Source organism: Aptenodytes forsteri, unplaced genomic scaffold (assembly GCF_000699145.1).
Source record: "Aptenodytes forsteri isolate BGI_AS27 unplaced genomic scaffold, ASM69914v1 Scaffold80, whole genome shotgun sequence".
Classification (NCBI taxonomy): domain Eukaryota; kingdom Metazoa; phylum Chordata; class Aves; order Sphenisciformes; family Spheniscidae; genus Aptenodytes; species Aptenodytes forsteri.
In genome coordinates, this window is record NW_008795026.1 from 524437 (window position 1) to 538792 (window position 14356).

Here is a 14356-nt window from a genome sequence, read left to right on the forward strand (position 1 = left end):
AATGACCCATTCAACTCACTCAGCTATGCTGGCCCTAAGTGAAACAGCCCACACATGCCAATAAAGCTGTCACCATACCTATCATACTTCTGAAAAGTCCTCTCCACAGCCTCTGCAGAGATCAGTTTAGGAAAGGTTTTCTTACCTTTGCTTTCGTGAAAAATTTGTGTCTTAAGAGTTCTGCTGCTGTCGGTCTGTCAATAAAAACAGAGGTAGAAGAGACAATTGTAAATGCTCCCTTTCAACACAACCGTCTTCCAGGTTGCTGCAGCTTGTTGTAACATGGCATCTCATAAAGGTATCATCTTCTCCTGCACAATTCCCCTAAAAATCAGTCAATGTATTCCAAGTAAATTTTACACCAGCAGTCTTTTAAACACTCAGTGTATTCTGATCAAAGCCTATTCTGTTCAAAAGCAGTGAATAACTTGGGGGCAGGGGGTAGAAGTTGCTCCCATTTTCATGCTGAACTTGAGTCTCTTAGTTATCATCCTCAGTTTGATAGGATCACAGAAACAATTTGCTCAAAATTGAAATGAAGGATTATCACCTGCAGCAGGACTGCAGTACTCGCCACGTGCAAGTAACAGAGTTATTTCAGAGATACTTGATTATATGTGTGTAACTAATTCTATTAAACACAGGCGGGACGATCAACCTTTGTCTAATAGAAAAAGGGGAAAATAGTTTGTACTTTTTCCTTAAGTTAGACTTTAGGATAGATACTGGAACATGAGAAACATCCCTTGGTCAGTTTAGAAGGAGCTTTCTAAAGACTCAGCCCCACATGAGAAAGCACCAGCTTACAGCATTTCCCACATGGCAAACTGTGCTTAAATAGTAACAGAGTTTAATTAGTGACTTGCAAAGGCCATTCATCACAAGGTTTATTTCACCTCAGACTGCTCTAACAAAAATCATCCACCTTATAGCAAGGGAGCCCTAAAAATAATTAAAAAGCAATTGCACTACATTCTCCTCTTTGAGAACCCATATAATATGCATAAGCATATCTGATTCTGCTAGCTGCTCTTTCTGAGCCGACCTCCTGCTCCCACAGTCAGGATGACGACAGCGGCTGTTAGTGGTGCTTAGAAGAGAGAAGGGGTATGCCACAATTCAAAGTGATTATGTTTAATTCTGATCAGCACACGTTCTAACCTGCAGGGACAGGATATGCTTTAGAAAGGAGAAAAAAACATCACGCTGGGAAAAAACCCTGCTATCAGCATTTATCAAGCACTCCACCGGATTCATTAAGCATTTCAAGTGTAAAGCTTGTTAGAAGAGAGAGATCCCATCTCACGATGCGTGAGAAGCCTTTGTTCCTGGATCTGTCACAAAAGGGAACTGAAAAAATGTCTTCATTATTATTATTTTATGAAGGGACTTTTTCCTTTCCAGAATTAGTTTGCTTACTAAGGAAAAAAGAAAACTAAGAGATATAAAAACTGATCTGTGGGAATGCTTGTTTCTTTACCTTTGCATTTTAAGGAACACTATTTTTAATGCAGGATGAACACTCCTTTAAACAGCTTCACAGACTGGCAAATGCTATGACTATCCTCCACAGAAATACGTCTGAGCTATCCTGTGTGACAGGCTGTGGGTTTTAAACAGTGCCGTAGACAGCTGGACCCTCGTGCAGCTTTGAACGATGCCATAACATAATGATACAATGCTATCCTGGGAGCCACAACATATGCACCACCCCCTTGGTAGTATTTCTAACATCACTGAGTAGTCAAGCTACTGTTACAAGGAAGACTGAAAGCGTCATCAGGCCACTTAAGCAATCTGTATTGATGAAAATACATTGGTAAAATTTGTCAGTGTTTTTCCTGATTCCCCCCCCCAAACTAAATATTACTTATAATTAAGCAAGTCAAAACTACACTGAAAGCCTTCTTTGCACTGGCAAATTTTTAAAAGTTTATTTATGAAGCTTCGCAAGTAAACATATATTGCCCAACATGTAATTTCTGATTTATAAACACAGAGCAGTTTTGACGGGGAACAAAACACGAACTGCAGTCACCTGCTGGAGGTGGCAAGGGGGAGAATGGCACTATACACGCAGTGGACCAGGATGCACTCTCATTAACCCAAATGGAAGACGATGTGTGCCCTGGCCAGGCACGATGCCAGGCATTTATCCTTCAAAATAAGGACAGCCAAGAGAATTTGCTGCCACACAGCAAGGTTGCTGTGTTCATTGTGACTGAAAGGCTGGAGGGGCAGAGAGCGTACCAGCTTTGAAAAATATGGAATACAATGAGTTTTGTAGTTTTGTTTTAGGGTTGGGTTTTTTTAATTATTTATTTTGGTGTTACCTGTTCTTACCTTTTTTCAGGGTCTTTTTGTAGGCACGATGAAATCATCTTCCTAAATGATTTCCCATACTTCTTCAGCATCTCCTTATCTTGCACACCAGTTTCCAAAGATGGAGGATCATTTTGTAGTGTCAGCATTAGAACCTGAAACAATTACATCTATTGGCAATGAGATTTTTCTCGGCCTTTGTTTGAGACAGATCTTGGGAACACTGTATTTGCGACAAGCATTTTCATCAAGCATCTGAGTCAACAAGGACTGTTTCATTACAATGGCTCTCTGAGGGCAGCCTGAGCTCAGGGTGAAGTTTCTTACAGTTTAGACTGTCTCCTCGCACTCACCAGACAGCAAAAACTCACCTACCTTTTCCTCAAGGCAACTACAGGGTCTCCCTCTTCCCTCTGGTTTCCGCATTCACTAACTTTGTAGAAACAATTATTTTCAAAACCTTTACACCTCTGCAAATTCTGACTGTCAGCTGAGAGGTTCAAGACTCGTACAATAGGATCTAGAGAGCGTTACCTCCACCTCCTTTCCTTGAGAAGCCAGGCTAATTTATACCTAACAACCTATGCTAATGTTTTCCATCACATCTCCTGGCCCACAGTGCAGTCTGTGGGCCAAACACAAGGTTGGGATGTGCTTTCAGGCCCGTTTGGTGTGATTAAAGGTGTAAGCATAGCAGAACTTCTACCAGCCTTCCTCATTTGAGAAGCAGCTGTGCAAGGCATTTGATTCAAAGGCTCTGTTTAGATCTCCCTACAGGTATTTCTTCGCTAGAAATTAATGTAAAAGCAGAAGGGCAACATAAAAAAATACGAGAATTCACTTCCGTATACCAATGCGACAGCAGGTGAAGACATTTCTCACACAAGCACCCATCAAGCCAAACTGATTATTTCCTTCACATCACTCATATTCTGAAGGAAAGGAAGAAAATTACTCATTTCCATTTTCACTTGTCACGTACATACAGATGAGTATTTTTAGAAAAGGAAGCAGCACATAGCACATTTAAATAGCTTTCAACAGCTATATTGCTTAGGGCAGCAAGAGCCCATCAGTCTAGCTGAAATTGTACAGTCCATGACAGAACTCCCTGCTTTTTTCCCCCCTCTCCTTGGAGAGTCACTTAATGCATGGGTCATTTTGCTGCATAACAAAATTAATCTGCAATGAAATACAATTACATTCAGTAAATAAAACACAGAAGTCGTCTTGCAGGCCACACAACTGGAACCCATACCTAATAGAATTATGGGTCTCCAATTCTATCTACCATATGACAACACACCATACTAAATATGAGATCTTTGTATTCAAAGCTACAACCCATGCATTCAAAACACAATAAACAGAAGTACAGCTTGAAGAAACTACTGCAAAATGCTACCAATAATCGCAGCACAGAAGGAAGTATCAATGAAAACAGCAACAGCTAAATCAGCAACACATCTCCCTGAACTCCTCACTGCTCTGCCACAATCACTGATATGGTACGAACTTTAATGGCATTTCTAAACCACTCAGCTACTCAACAGTCCCTGCACAGAGATGACACAAATCTTAAAATTAATGCTGTTCTACGAGAGTTAAACCAGTGCAAAGTCCTGACATTTAAAGCGATACACAGATGTCCCTGTTCTAATGAGTTAGGACCTATTGGATTCCCAAATGCTATTGTAATTGAGAGGTGGAGATGCACCCAGGTCCTAAAGAGGTGACACCCACCTTACATAGCACTCCAGCAGTTAAGACTCAGAAAAGGAAAGCTTGCTCCATGGTATGCCTGCAATTGAGGGACTTGGCACCCACAGGCCTCATATCCCAGGTAAGTAGTCTAACCATAAAGGTTAGAAAGGGCTCTCCACCCCCTCCTGTTCAATTTGAGGGAGCATGCATCCCAGGAGTAGAAGAAAAGTGGCCTTCAAGAGGGTGGGAAATGCAGAAGAGACTAAAAGTTTCATGATTGAGATAAGGCCCCATCAGATCTCAAAGGGGCTAAGGAAGATGATATCAAAGCTCAGTAGAAGGACAGGATGCTTCAGACCTCAACTGATGGGGTTAACTCTGTTAACTTTAAGATGTAGACTCCCTGAAAGAAAAGCATGTTGGAAGCAGCTCCTGGTTCAAGAGTCAGAAAATAGGGAAAGTTAACCAAACTACATAGCAATCCAAAGTTCAAGATATTTAGAAAAGATTTTTGAAGTGTCAGTGTTTAAACAAGAACATTTCCTCCACCTCAACTTCAATAAAATATTCATATTGCCAATACCACGCTATTTCATACTGATGTAGTACTTCCAGAAATGCCCTACCCTGGTTCAGTGATTGACAAGACTGTGTTGGCATTAAACAAAATAAGATGTTCTTTTGGATAACTGGTAACAGGATTTCTGAGAGGTATCAAGAAGGATTATCAGTGCAAGAGAAGGAATGGCTCACCATCCCAGTGCCACTGGATGCCAGATAACATTTTCTGAATGATTATTTATAGCCCTAAAAACATCTGCTGCCTTCAGAGGCTCCAGGATTAAAACACACAGCACTCTTCTCAAGAATGGTGGCCCTGGTGAGACTCAGGATCTAAATAAGAACTGTGCACAGTTTCAAACAATGCTGATTAAGTGGCATATTTTTAAAAGGTGACTTCAGATAAATCCAAGAACATCATGATCCACAAGTGCAAGTTGAGAAGACAAACTCTTCAGCGAAGCATGCTGGCCAAATTCTTGGAAACACCCACAGAACACACTGATCCTTTATCTTGCACAAGTATCTGGAGACCTGCTCACCTTCATCGGCGGGTATTTATGGTACGGAGCTGCCCCTGTAGCCAGTTCGATAGCAGTGATCCCAAAGCTCCAGATGTCTGCCTTGAAATCATATCCTCTGACCTGAAAAATATTAGAGGATGTTAGCCTGTGCCTCTTGCTATCCTAGACTACAATCCCTTTCCTTAGCCTATTACACATCCTTTCATCCTTTCCTTCCTTTCCCCTCAAATTTGGAAAGACCAGCACTATAGTGTTAAAGAGATGGAAAGAACACTTTCTCCCTCCTCTCCCCCCCAGCTCCTTATACCTTTGAGGAGGTGTTTTAAAAGTCATAGTCTGATGAAAATTATGGTGGTGGACTGTGCAGCTAGGACTGCTCTGCCATAAACCTCTCTGTGTGCAGAACATAAAGGGGCACTGGGTTAACACAGGCTCCGACTTCTACACAAAGACACAGAGAGTCATTAAACAGTATAATGAAACTCTCCTAGTTAATAGATGGACTGTTATCCCCTTGGGACATACGCCTCACTACACTTTTAGTCAACCGCTTAATCAGTCTGACTGCAAACATGCTCGATCCTGAAACTTCAGTACACATCACCTCAGTAAAAGGCCCCTCATTCCTGTCTGCAGACTAACATTTCCCTCCACTAATTAATAGTAGCTTCTGCACTTGACATTAAACACAGACTTGTTCAGGAAAATTTATAGCATTTACTTCCCCTCATGCACAGGAAAAAATATTTCATATGCCAAACCAGTTACTTCCTCATTATCATTAGGTAATATTTTGGCACTTGCCTTCTCTGCTGCAGAGGAGAGACATTATGTACTAACTTCAGGAGCAGCTACAGAAATCAAAGCTTTTTGGCTGCTTAGAACGGTTTGTATTTCTTCTCACTAGACTACGGAAAAATGAATATTGAATCAAAGCTAATAGGGATATTGTGTTCAGCTAACCTAACAAGCTTGAGAAAGACACTCACTGTGATGAAGCCAAAAACATTCCCCAAACTACCTTTAAGATGATCTTGAATTTTGGCAAACTAACAAAAAAACCCTCTTGCACTATTTTTCATATAATACTATAGTTGAACTGAAATTTATTATGGCAACAGGAGTTTATATCTTGCACTAATTTCATCAGCTCCGGTAGGCATCATTTTCATGAGCCTTAAAGGTTTGAAAGGCTTCCTGAAGTGCCGCAGTTTATGGGTGCCATGATTATGAATAGATTTCATGTCATTTAACTGAACAAGCACAGATACCTAGTATCATTTAAGAACACAGTGCAGGAAGAAATATGCTGTAAGGGTTTGGGTTTTTTTTCCCCCCCTCACACTATTTTTAGTGAATTTTTTGAGAATATTTTTGAGAAATTTTTGAGAATAACTTGGGATGTTTTTTAGGTTTATCTTTCAGTTAGTCTTGCAGCACATCTAAACACCATTCCCTACAGAGAATTTAACTGTTTAGTGGGTGGGGTTTTTTTTTATTATATCATATAATCCTGCTTGCAAATTAAAGCTACGAAGTTCAAAACTGTCTAGAGCAGTGCATCTTGATATCTGTCCAACACATATTAGTCACCATCCTGCAGTTAGTTTACATCAACAACATTTATTTTTCTCATCAACTTTTTTTTGCCATAAATCTGTCAAGTGAACTTATATTAAAAGACAATGCCAGGCTATCATGTATTAACATGCTAAAGGAACTTAATGATGCTGAAGTAAACCAGATGGAATTGGGTCGATAACATCTACATATTGAAGGCTAACCTACAGCAGCCCCTTCATCCTTTTTCCCCCGAGTTGGATATAGCAGCTCAGAGTGACACCTGCTGGAAGACAGCAAGATGATATAAGTGGACACTGAAGGATTTCACATCAGCATCCAAAATACCTCCTTACCATCCAATATTTGCAACAAGTTAGATGTGCACAGCCTTCATGGAAGTATTGGCTCCCTAGAAAATCTGCCTCCTTCAGAAACACATCTGTTGTATCAAGAACCCCTGCTTTGTCACCAAAACCCTCATTTACCCTTTTTAGCACCTTCCTTAAGATCTTTTTTTTCCCTGTTGTCCTGCAGATTGCAGCCACCCCTAACCACAACGAGCCTGGAGCAACACCATTAGGTCCTGGCCAGCCTGCTGTACCCTGTGCACCAGGTATTTATTTTTAAACCAACATAACAAAAAAATCCAGAAATATATGACAGTGAAGGAGTTCAGAAGCAAGTTTGCAAAGATGGCTCCTGACTTGGGGAGTGTGTCTTGTACTCTGCAGTGTTAGACTTGTACTCTGAGGAGGTTGCAGGAGTGCTGTTAACGCACCAGCCCCTCAGTGCCACCATGGGGAGCCACTGAAAAGGCCAAGCATTAAAAAAAGCCTTTCATCAATAGTATATTTAAGTTACTCCGAAGTTATCTCAATCCTTCAAGAAGTTTTAGATATAGGAAAAAATGCATTAAAATTCTACCACTGTTTTAGCGGGGGGTGGGGGACATGTGGATGTCTTATTCAAGTTCCTCCTAAGCTTCAAAATATTTTATTGTGAACAGCAAGGAGAAAAGTAACAAGGTGGATTTACTTTAATAAACCAATGTTTTCCCAAAATACTTTTGTTAAAAAGATTTTTGAAAGGAAAAAAGGAAAAATGGAAAAACATTCATAGTCAGTTGTATTTCTGCTTGGCACACCCGACAAAAATCAAGCCCTGAGTCCAGCCCTCTGTCAAACTGTTTTTAAGGGGATGAGGGATAATTTTCAGAATGCTCATGGCACTGAACATCAATGCAATAGACAGCTACTGCAAACGCCCTGTCAGGACTGTGGCCTAATTTTGTTTGTGGATCCTGCTTAGAAATGGGCAATGATATTTTACATTAAACAAAGTTTCCAGGTGGCCTTCATCAGTAGTCACGCAGACAAAGCTTCTATAGTTTAGTCTAGAAGTAGTAGAGGACAAAAAGTGACATATCTCCACCCGACGGGAAGAAGTATGGCATCTTTTAGCTAGCCAAAAGAGCAGAGGAGGAAGGCAGAGAGGCAAGCATTCCTCAGTAATTACAGTCTGGATACTCACAAGCCAAGAGAAACTAAAAAGCTGAATAAAGTCAACTACATGTCATTTTACTGTAATAACTCCCCTCTCTAACATGTTGCAATTAGCTACCCCAAATTCTCGTGTTCGCAAATGCAGAAGAGCACATTACTGAGGTGTATATGTGCATATTTACCATGTGTGAAATGATTTATATTCTAGCTCACATTTAGGCAAGAGGAATGGGCAGGTTAATCTTCTTTTTGCAACAGCTGAGCTGTCTCATCCTCACCTTAGGTAGGAGCCTGAAGAGACACAGCAGGGCAAAAACCTACTGAACACTTAACATTCCCCAGTACAAGCCTGGCTCCAATAGGCAAATCAAAGACAATCCTGTGGTTTTAAGAAAGCCTTACACAATGCCAAATTATCATCTTAGTTTGAAGTAAATACAGCCATTGCTGACAACAGGGAATTCCAGGTGCAGATCAGCTAAGAGGATACTAGGGAAAACAATTCACCTGTTCCATAACTTCTGGTGCCATCCAGCAAGGTGTGCCCACAAATGTTTTCCTGACTTTATTTCTGGTAATGTCACCACCAGTGGCCAGAAACGCACTAACGCCAAAGTCTGAAAAGAAAACAAAACCAGATTTTATTAAGAACACATCCCGAGCAAACTGAAGGGTTGTCCCCTCTTTCCCCTCATAATCCCAACCATCTATTAAGCACTAGACCATACGGTTATGCATGAGGAGTTTCCTAATAAATGAAGAATCATCAACAGTCAGCTAAGAGTGCTGGTACATGAACAGTCTGTAGTCCACCATTCAATTACTGGAGACAGCAGAGCTTTCAGCACCGGCCAGCAGAGAGGAAAATTCCACTTTCCATTACGGCCCACTGGTCACATTACAGCACGCCTGCGCTCCCCCAGCAGACCTGCTACTGTACAAACCTTCCTCTGACAGCCAGTGCTTTATTTACATTTGTATACATACACAACAAGTAATAACTGAACTTCAATTAGCATCCTGTTAGTATTTGCAGCAATGAAGTCGGGTACATAAAAAGTTACTAGACTTTATAACATTTAACTGCCCTAACTGCATCCTGCAGACTGGAGTTATCAGCCCCTTATTCTGGATGGTTTATTACCAGAATATGCTTTGCTTGGTAATGTTCCATCGCTGAGATGCTCAGTGCTTTAACGGGAACTTGGACCGGTTCCCGATGATACAGCGGCGTTACTGAATCGAGCAGCACGTGCAGCTAACTAGCCCGACCATCCCAGAGGAAGCCTTGCAGACATTCATGCCCTGCACAGCGTTAACCCCCGCTTGAAGCATTTTTCACAAGCTGAAGGATGCTCAGGGATACTCCATGCACTCGCTGGTAATTTTATTACTTAAAGTAGATCGTTCTTTTACATGAAATTTATGCTTTCAAAGATAACAGATGTTTTATGCAATTAAGAATGACATGGAAAACAGGATCTGTGAACAGCAGCAGGGATAGCAATGGGATACAGTATGTTTGTTCAGAGAAGAGCATTACAAAAGGTTTAGCAACCAAGTCATTCAAGAGAGGATGGCAGACTTTCCTTGGAGAAAAAAAATAAGTGAAATAAATCAGGTGACAGGGAAGCTGTAAACACAAAACTGTAGAAGTATTTTGTCCTAACTTGCTCTAAACTACACTGCTTATGTATTGCAGAATTATAGACCTCCAACGGGTCATTCTCCATAACTCAATTTTAGCTACTGCTCCCCTTTTTTTTAAACACAGTACCAGCAATCAAAATTTTTGAGATTGATGACAGGCTTCGAGGCTAAGTCTCTGAAATTCAAGGGCTATTTCACATAAAAACAGAACATTATTGACCACAACGGGGTTGAAAGCTCTTGAAAACACAGTTAACTATGCCAGGCAGCTGAAAGTGTCAAGGACTTTTACTCAGAGGAGCCACGGAGTTACTCCATGGCTTAAGGATGTTATCCTAACTGAGGAATCAACTGCAACAAAAGATCCCACGGTACAATTTGCAAGCAATGGCACCCACGTGAGGACAGTCCCAAGCTTCCTCTGCATCACGCTAGCAGTGCAATGAGCCCCTTCTCACCAGTCTTTCAATGTTTGAGAAACACCACTGAAATTATCACTCAGAAGAATAACATACTGAAAACTTCCCGTTCACTTAGGTTAGAGGCTTCCAAGAACAGGAACTTAGTGCTCACGAAAATACTAGACATGGATAACTGAAAGTTGACATTAAAGAAAGCTGCATAGAAGTCATAGGGCTAAAACAAGCACCAGCAAATGCCTATTGTTTGGGTTCAGCTTCTTCCAGATGCGCTATCCTGTTCTCTTCCCTGTTCCTGGAGGCATCTTGTCTTCCTGCTAACCTTGAAGTTTTAGCACGTCTAGACGGATCGCTATCCCCGTCAGCACTGCAATCTGTATTTTTCTGGAAACCCACTTTTTGCAACAGTGATTTTGCTTTGAGATCTTCCATGTGTGTATCCACCATCCCTGCTTTTCTCAGAAAACTGAATGAGCTGCCTAAAAAGTTCAGAGTAAAATTACTTGCACTTTACCCCTCATTACGGGAAGTCTCACAAGATCTATTGTTCTAAACACAAGAGCAATTACAAGTTCTTTTAAGTAAGATAATACTAATAGAAACTTGTCCAAGTGCCATCAGCATATTATTGTGATGTGCTGTATTTGAACTTGTGTATATTATCTTACCTCAAGTTTCCATGCAGTCATTTCGAGGGTAAAGGAAATGCCATTCAAAGCAAAAGCATTCCAGCAGCAAAAACACAAGTCCTTCACACAGCGCACAGCATTCACCACATTTCACATCAAACGTGGGTTTAATAAATTCCAGTTGGAAATTGTGCCCCTACAACTGCAATCTGAGGTCAGCAGAAAGCTTAAATGGAATTAAATTGTATTCCGTTACATGGTTGATTTATTCAATGTTTTCCCAACCAATTTCCCCTCATTTCCAGTGGGCTAAAACAGGCACAACCAGCCTCTGCCGTAAGGAATGACTTTGAAACCATCTTCTCAAATGTCATCTTACTAACTTTATCCAAGTCCCAGCTATTAAGATAAGAATGTGCCTGCTCTCAAGAAATATCTGTAAACCAATAAAATAAAATCCTAAGCACAAGCTAAGGTTCAATTCTTACTTCTGAGCAGTTGGTACGTTCTGCGTCTCATTCTCTCTGACCCTGTTAACTACCCTCAGAAAGGCTAAAACAGAACAAGGTTATTGCAAATGAATTCAACTCTAGAAAATGGGGAAAGTAATGAAATTCAAGACGTACGATAGCTCAGAAGTGTTTACATTTGTACTCCTCTTTGGCAGCTTGTACTTTATATTGCCTCACTACGGTGATAACTGGAAAGGACTGCATCACCAGAAACAGGGAGGAATTGGAAATGTTTGGACCTGGCTTGCAATACCAGTAACCACCACTGCTGGGCCAACGACTGTCAGATATTCTAAAGGAGCCCAAAAGCAGTCTGCTAGCAAACAATAGTCTCCAGGATGTCTGGATGCAAGTGGTAGCATCATTTTTTTTATCATTTTTCTAAAGCAATGTAGAAAAGATTCATCTGCTGGACCTGTTTCAGTGATATAAACCAAAGACTTCTTTAAAAAAAAAAAATTTCTCCAGACGCCCATATCACAGCAAAACTAACCCAGAATGGAAATGACAGTTCTGCTGATGCAGGCTCTGCAGAAAATATGGCCAATTTTGTCTTTTTCAGCAGAAACATCATGCGTTGCAAACCACATACCCTACAAAACACTCTACAGTGGCAATGAAGTTGCAGACTGGTGTTTGAAAAAACATGGTATTAGGCAACAATTCCTGCTATTAAGGTATCCCAAGTTGTCAAACTTGAAAACTATTCTGGCCACTCAGGAAATGCAAAAGCTGAAAGGAAAATCTCCTCTTACTATTCTGCGTTGCAGAAACAAAGACCCAGTCTAAACAACTCACCAACCCAAGAATGCAGTGGCAGGACCACATCACAACAGGCACCATTGCTGCTGTGTACGTCAGGAAGACAGATTTCTACAGTACCGTAAGTTAGATTGGGATAAAACAATCTAGAAGTCAGCCATTAAAAATCATCCTTCCTTGGCCATCTCATATTGTAACATTGCCTTAAACCTAAAAAGTCCAAGTATCTGCTCCTGTAGGTAGCTACCACAAGGGAAGGACGACTGCACTAGTCAGGAGCCAGGACCAAAGCCTACTGACACCAGAAAGGCTCCTACGGAGTTTGGTGGGTTTGGATCAGACCCTAAAACAGCAGTTCCCGACTTCAGTGGGGGCAGAACAACAGAATAAAACCATCTTGACTTCAAACCACTCAGAACTGTTTTTAAACTTGGGTAGCCGAGGCATTACCCCTCCTCAAACAAAAATAAAAGTATTTCAGAAGACAGCACTAAGTGGTTTTTTTCACTGGTCACCTTCCTTCTTGTTCAGTTGTTCACCATCAGAAAATACCTGCAGCTGTACTTAGTGTTTTTCTGCGAACCTTACAGCATTTAGACCACTGAAGATGAATAAGCCTGGCAAGAAGAGGAGGAAGGCAGTGGTAAATAGCAGTTTTGTGCTGAGAATGCAGTGGGGTTGTAAGACCAGAGAAAAGAAAGATTAGTGAAGAACAAGAATCAAAAACTTCTTTCCTTTAAAGACTATATGGTTATATAGTGGTATTGGATCTATAAATACACACTTGTTCTCCCAAATTCTCATTTGGAAAGGTAGACCTCTACAGTCACATATTTCTAATCAATTCGCATGCAGAACAGCAGCTTTATTTTTACATGCATCACAAGTTTAACCTTTTTGCAATAATGTCAAGGCACATAAAAGGATGTATGAAATCCCTCTGCCGAGTAAACATAAAGATCACATCTGAAACTGGGCCCCAACAGCATGTTAATAAAGATACATTGATACTGCACAAAGTAACTTAAGGATAACAAAGCCCAGGCTGGGAGAAGCCACCGCCCTTGGAGAAGTTCACAAGCTGTTTCAACAACCAAATAGCGCAATATCTTTTCAGGAAACGCAGATATTACAAGTGACACAAAGAATAAAGTTACTTCACATCATGCTGCTGCAGGGGAGGCACCAAAACTCTCCACCAACCACAGAGAAAAAACAGTTTCACCCTTTTTCAAAAGGGAGAAGAGGCTCACAGTTGTCCACAACACAGCACCGGCGGCTCGAGTCAGCCGTGCAATCGGCACTGCTCTCCCCAAGTTAGATTCGTGCCTTGCCTCTTGTTAAAGCAATTTCATCTCCCAAAGTTAGAGTTTCCTAAGGGAAAGTGGGGGAATGACACTGCCTGCATCATAGCTCGATGTTTATGTAGAGCGCTATTTTAGTACAATGAATTAAGAGCAGTCAGGAACGCAGCGAACCGGTGACAAGCTGGCATGGATTTGTGGAAAGTTACACAAATTCAGTTACACAAGTTTTGCCTGGCCTTAACTATCCCCATTTTATAAATAGATAAAGCGAGAGGGGTTAGGCAATTTGCCCAGTATCAATTAGCAAGTCCTGAACGACTTCGTGAAACGTCAATCTACTTCAACCGCTTGGCAACACGGCCTGCCCGGGACATGGCAGGCACCCTGAGCACCTCTTGGAGTACGCGTTAATAGTAACACCGACTGGTTTTAAAACCTGAAGATATCGTGTTATTGTCCCTACAACAGAAAAATCCCGCACGAGGAGGGACGTGCGCCTTTCAGCCTTCAGTAGACCGTTGCTTCTTCACATTCAATCACAGAGGGGTGGGTGACAGTATTATTTAATATCCCAGTGGATAAAATCAGGGGGAAAAAAGATTTAGTCTGCACCCAGTCTCAGTAGGATGCTAGTATCATGCCATGGTTGGAGCATGGTTCGTACCGAGCAAGTCTTATGACCCTGAAAAAGTTTCCATCAACAGCTCCTCAACCTCTCTCATCCCTTCCCTATCAAGACTCTCACTTCATTTCACAATAATTTACAGGGCCTGCAGTTAAATAAACTGAAGAATATTAAGCCTTGCTTACTGTGAGAAGAAGTCTCCTGGTTTGTGCAGCAATATTGGTGCCGAAGCGGTTTATGTTGACAAAGAGTGTTTTTACCCGTGCAGCTTTTAGA

General features: G+C 41.2%; 1 protein-coding gene across 1 annotated transcript in view; it reads right to left on the reverse strand.

The window, feature by feature from the left end:
- The window catches only part of OXSR1 (oxidative stress responsive 1), a 76044-nt gene that overhangs the window by 18127 nt on the left and 43561 nt on the right, over positions 1 to 14356 (reverse strand). The window contains exons 6-9 of the mRNA XM_019471179.1: positions 8684 to 8793; positions 5130 to 5231; positions 2344 to 2477; positions 146 to 194 (exon numbers count right to left, since the gene is read on the reverse strand). Of these exons, the coding sequence (XP_019326724.1) occupies positions 146 to 194; positions 2344 to 2477; positions 5130 to 5231; positions 8684 to 8793 (395 nt within the window). The remainder of the gene's footprint in view (positions 1 to 145; positions 195 to 2343; positions 2478 to 5129; positions 5232 to 8683; positions 8794 to 14356) is intronic.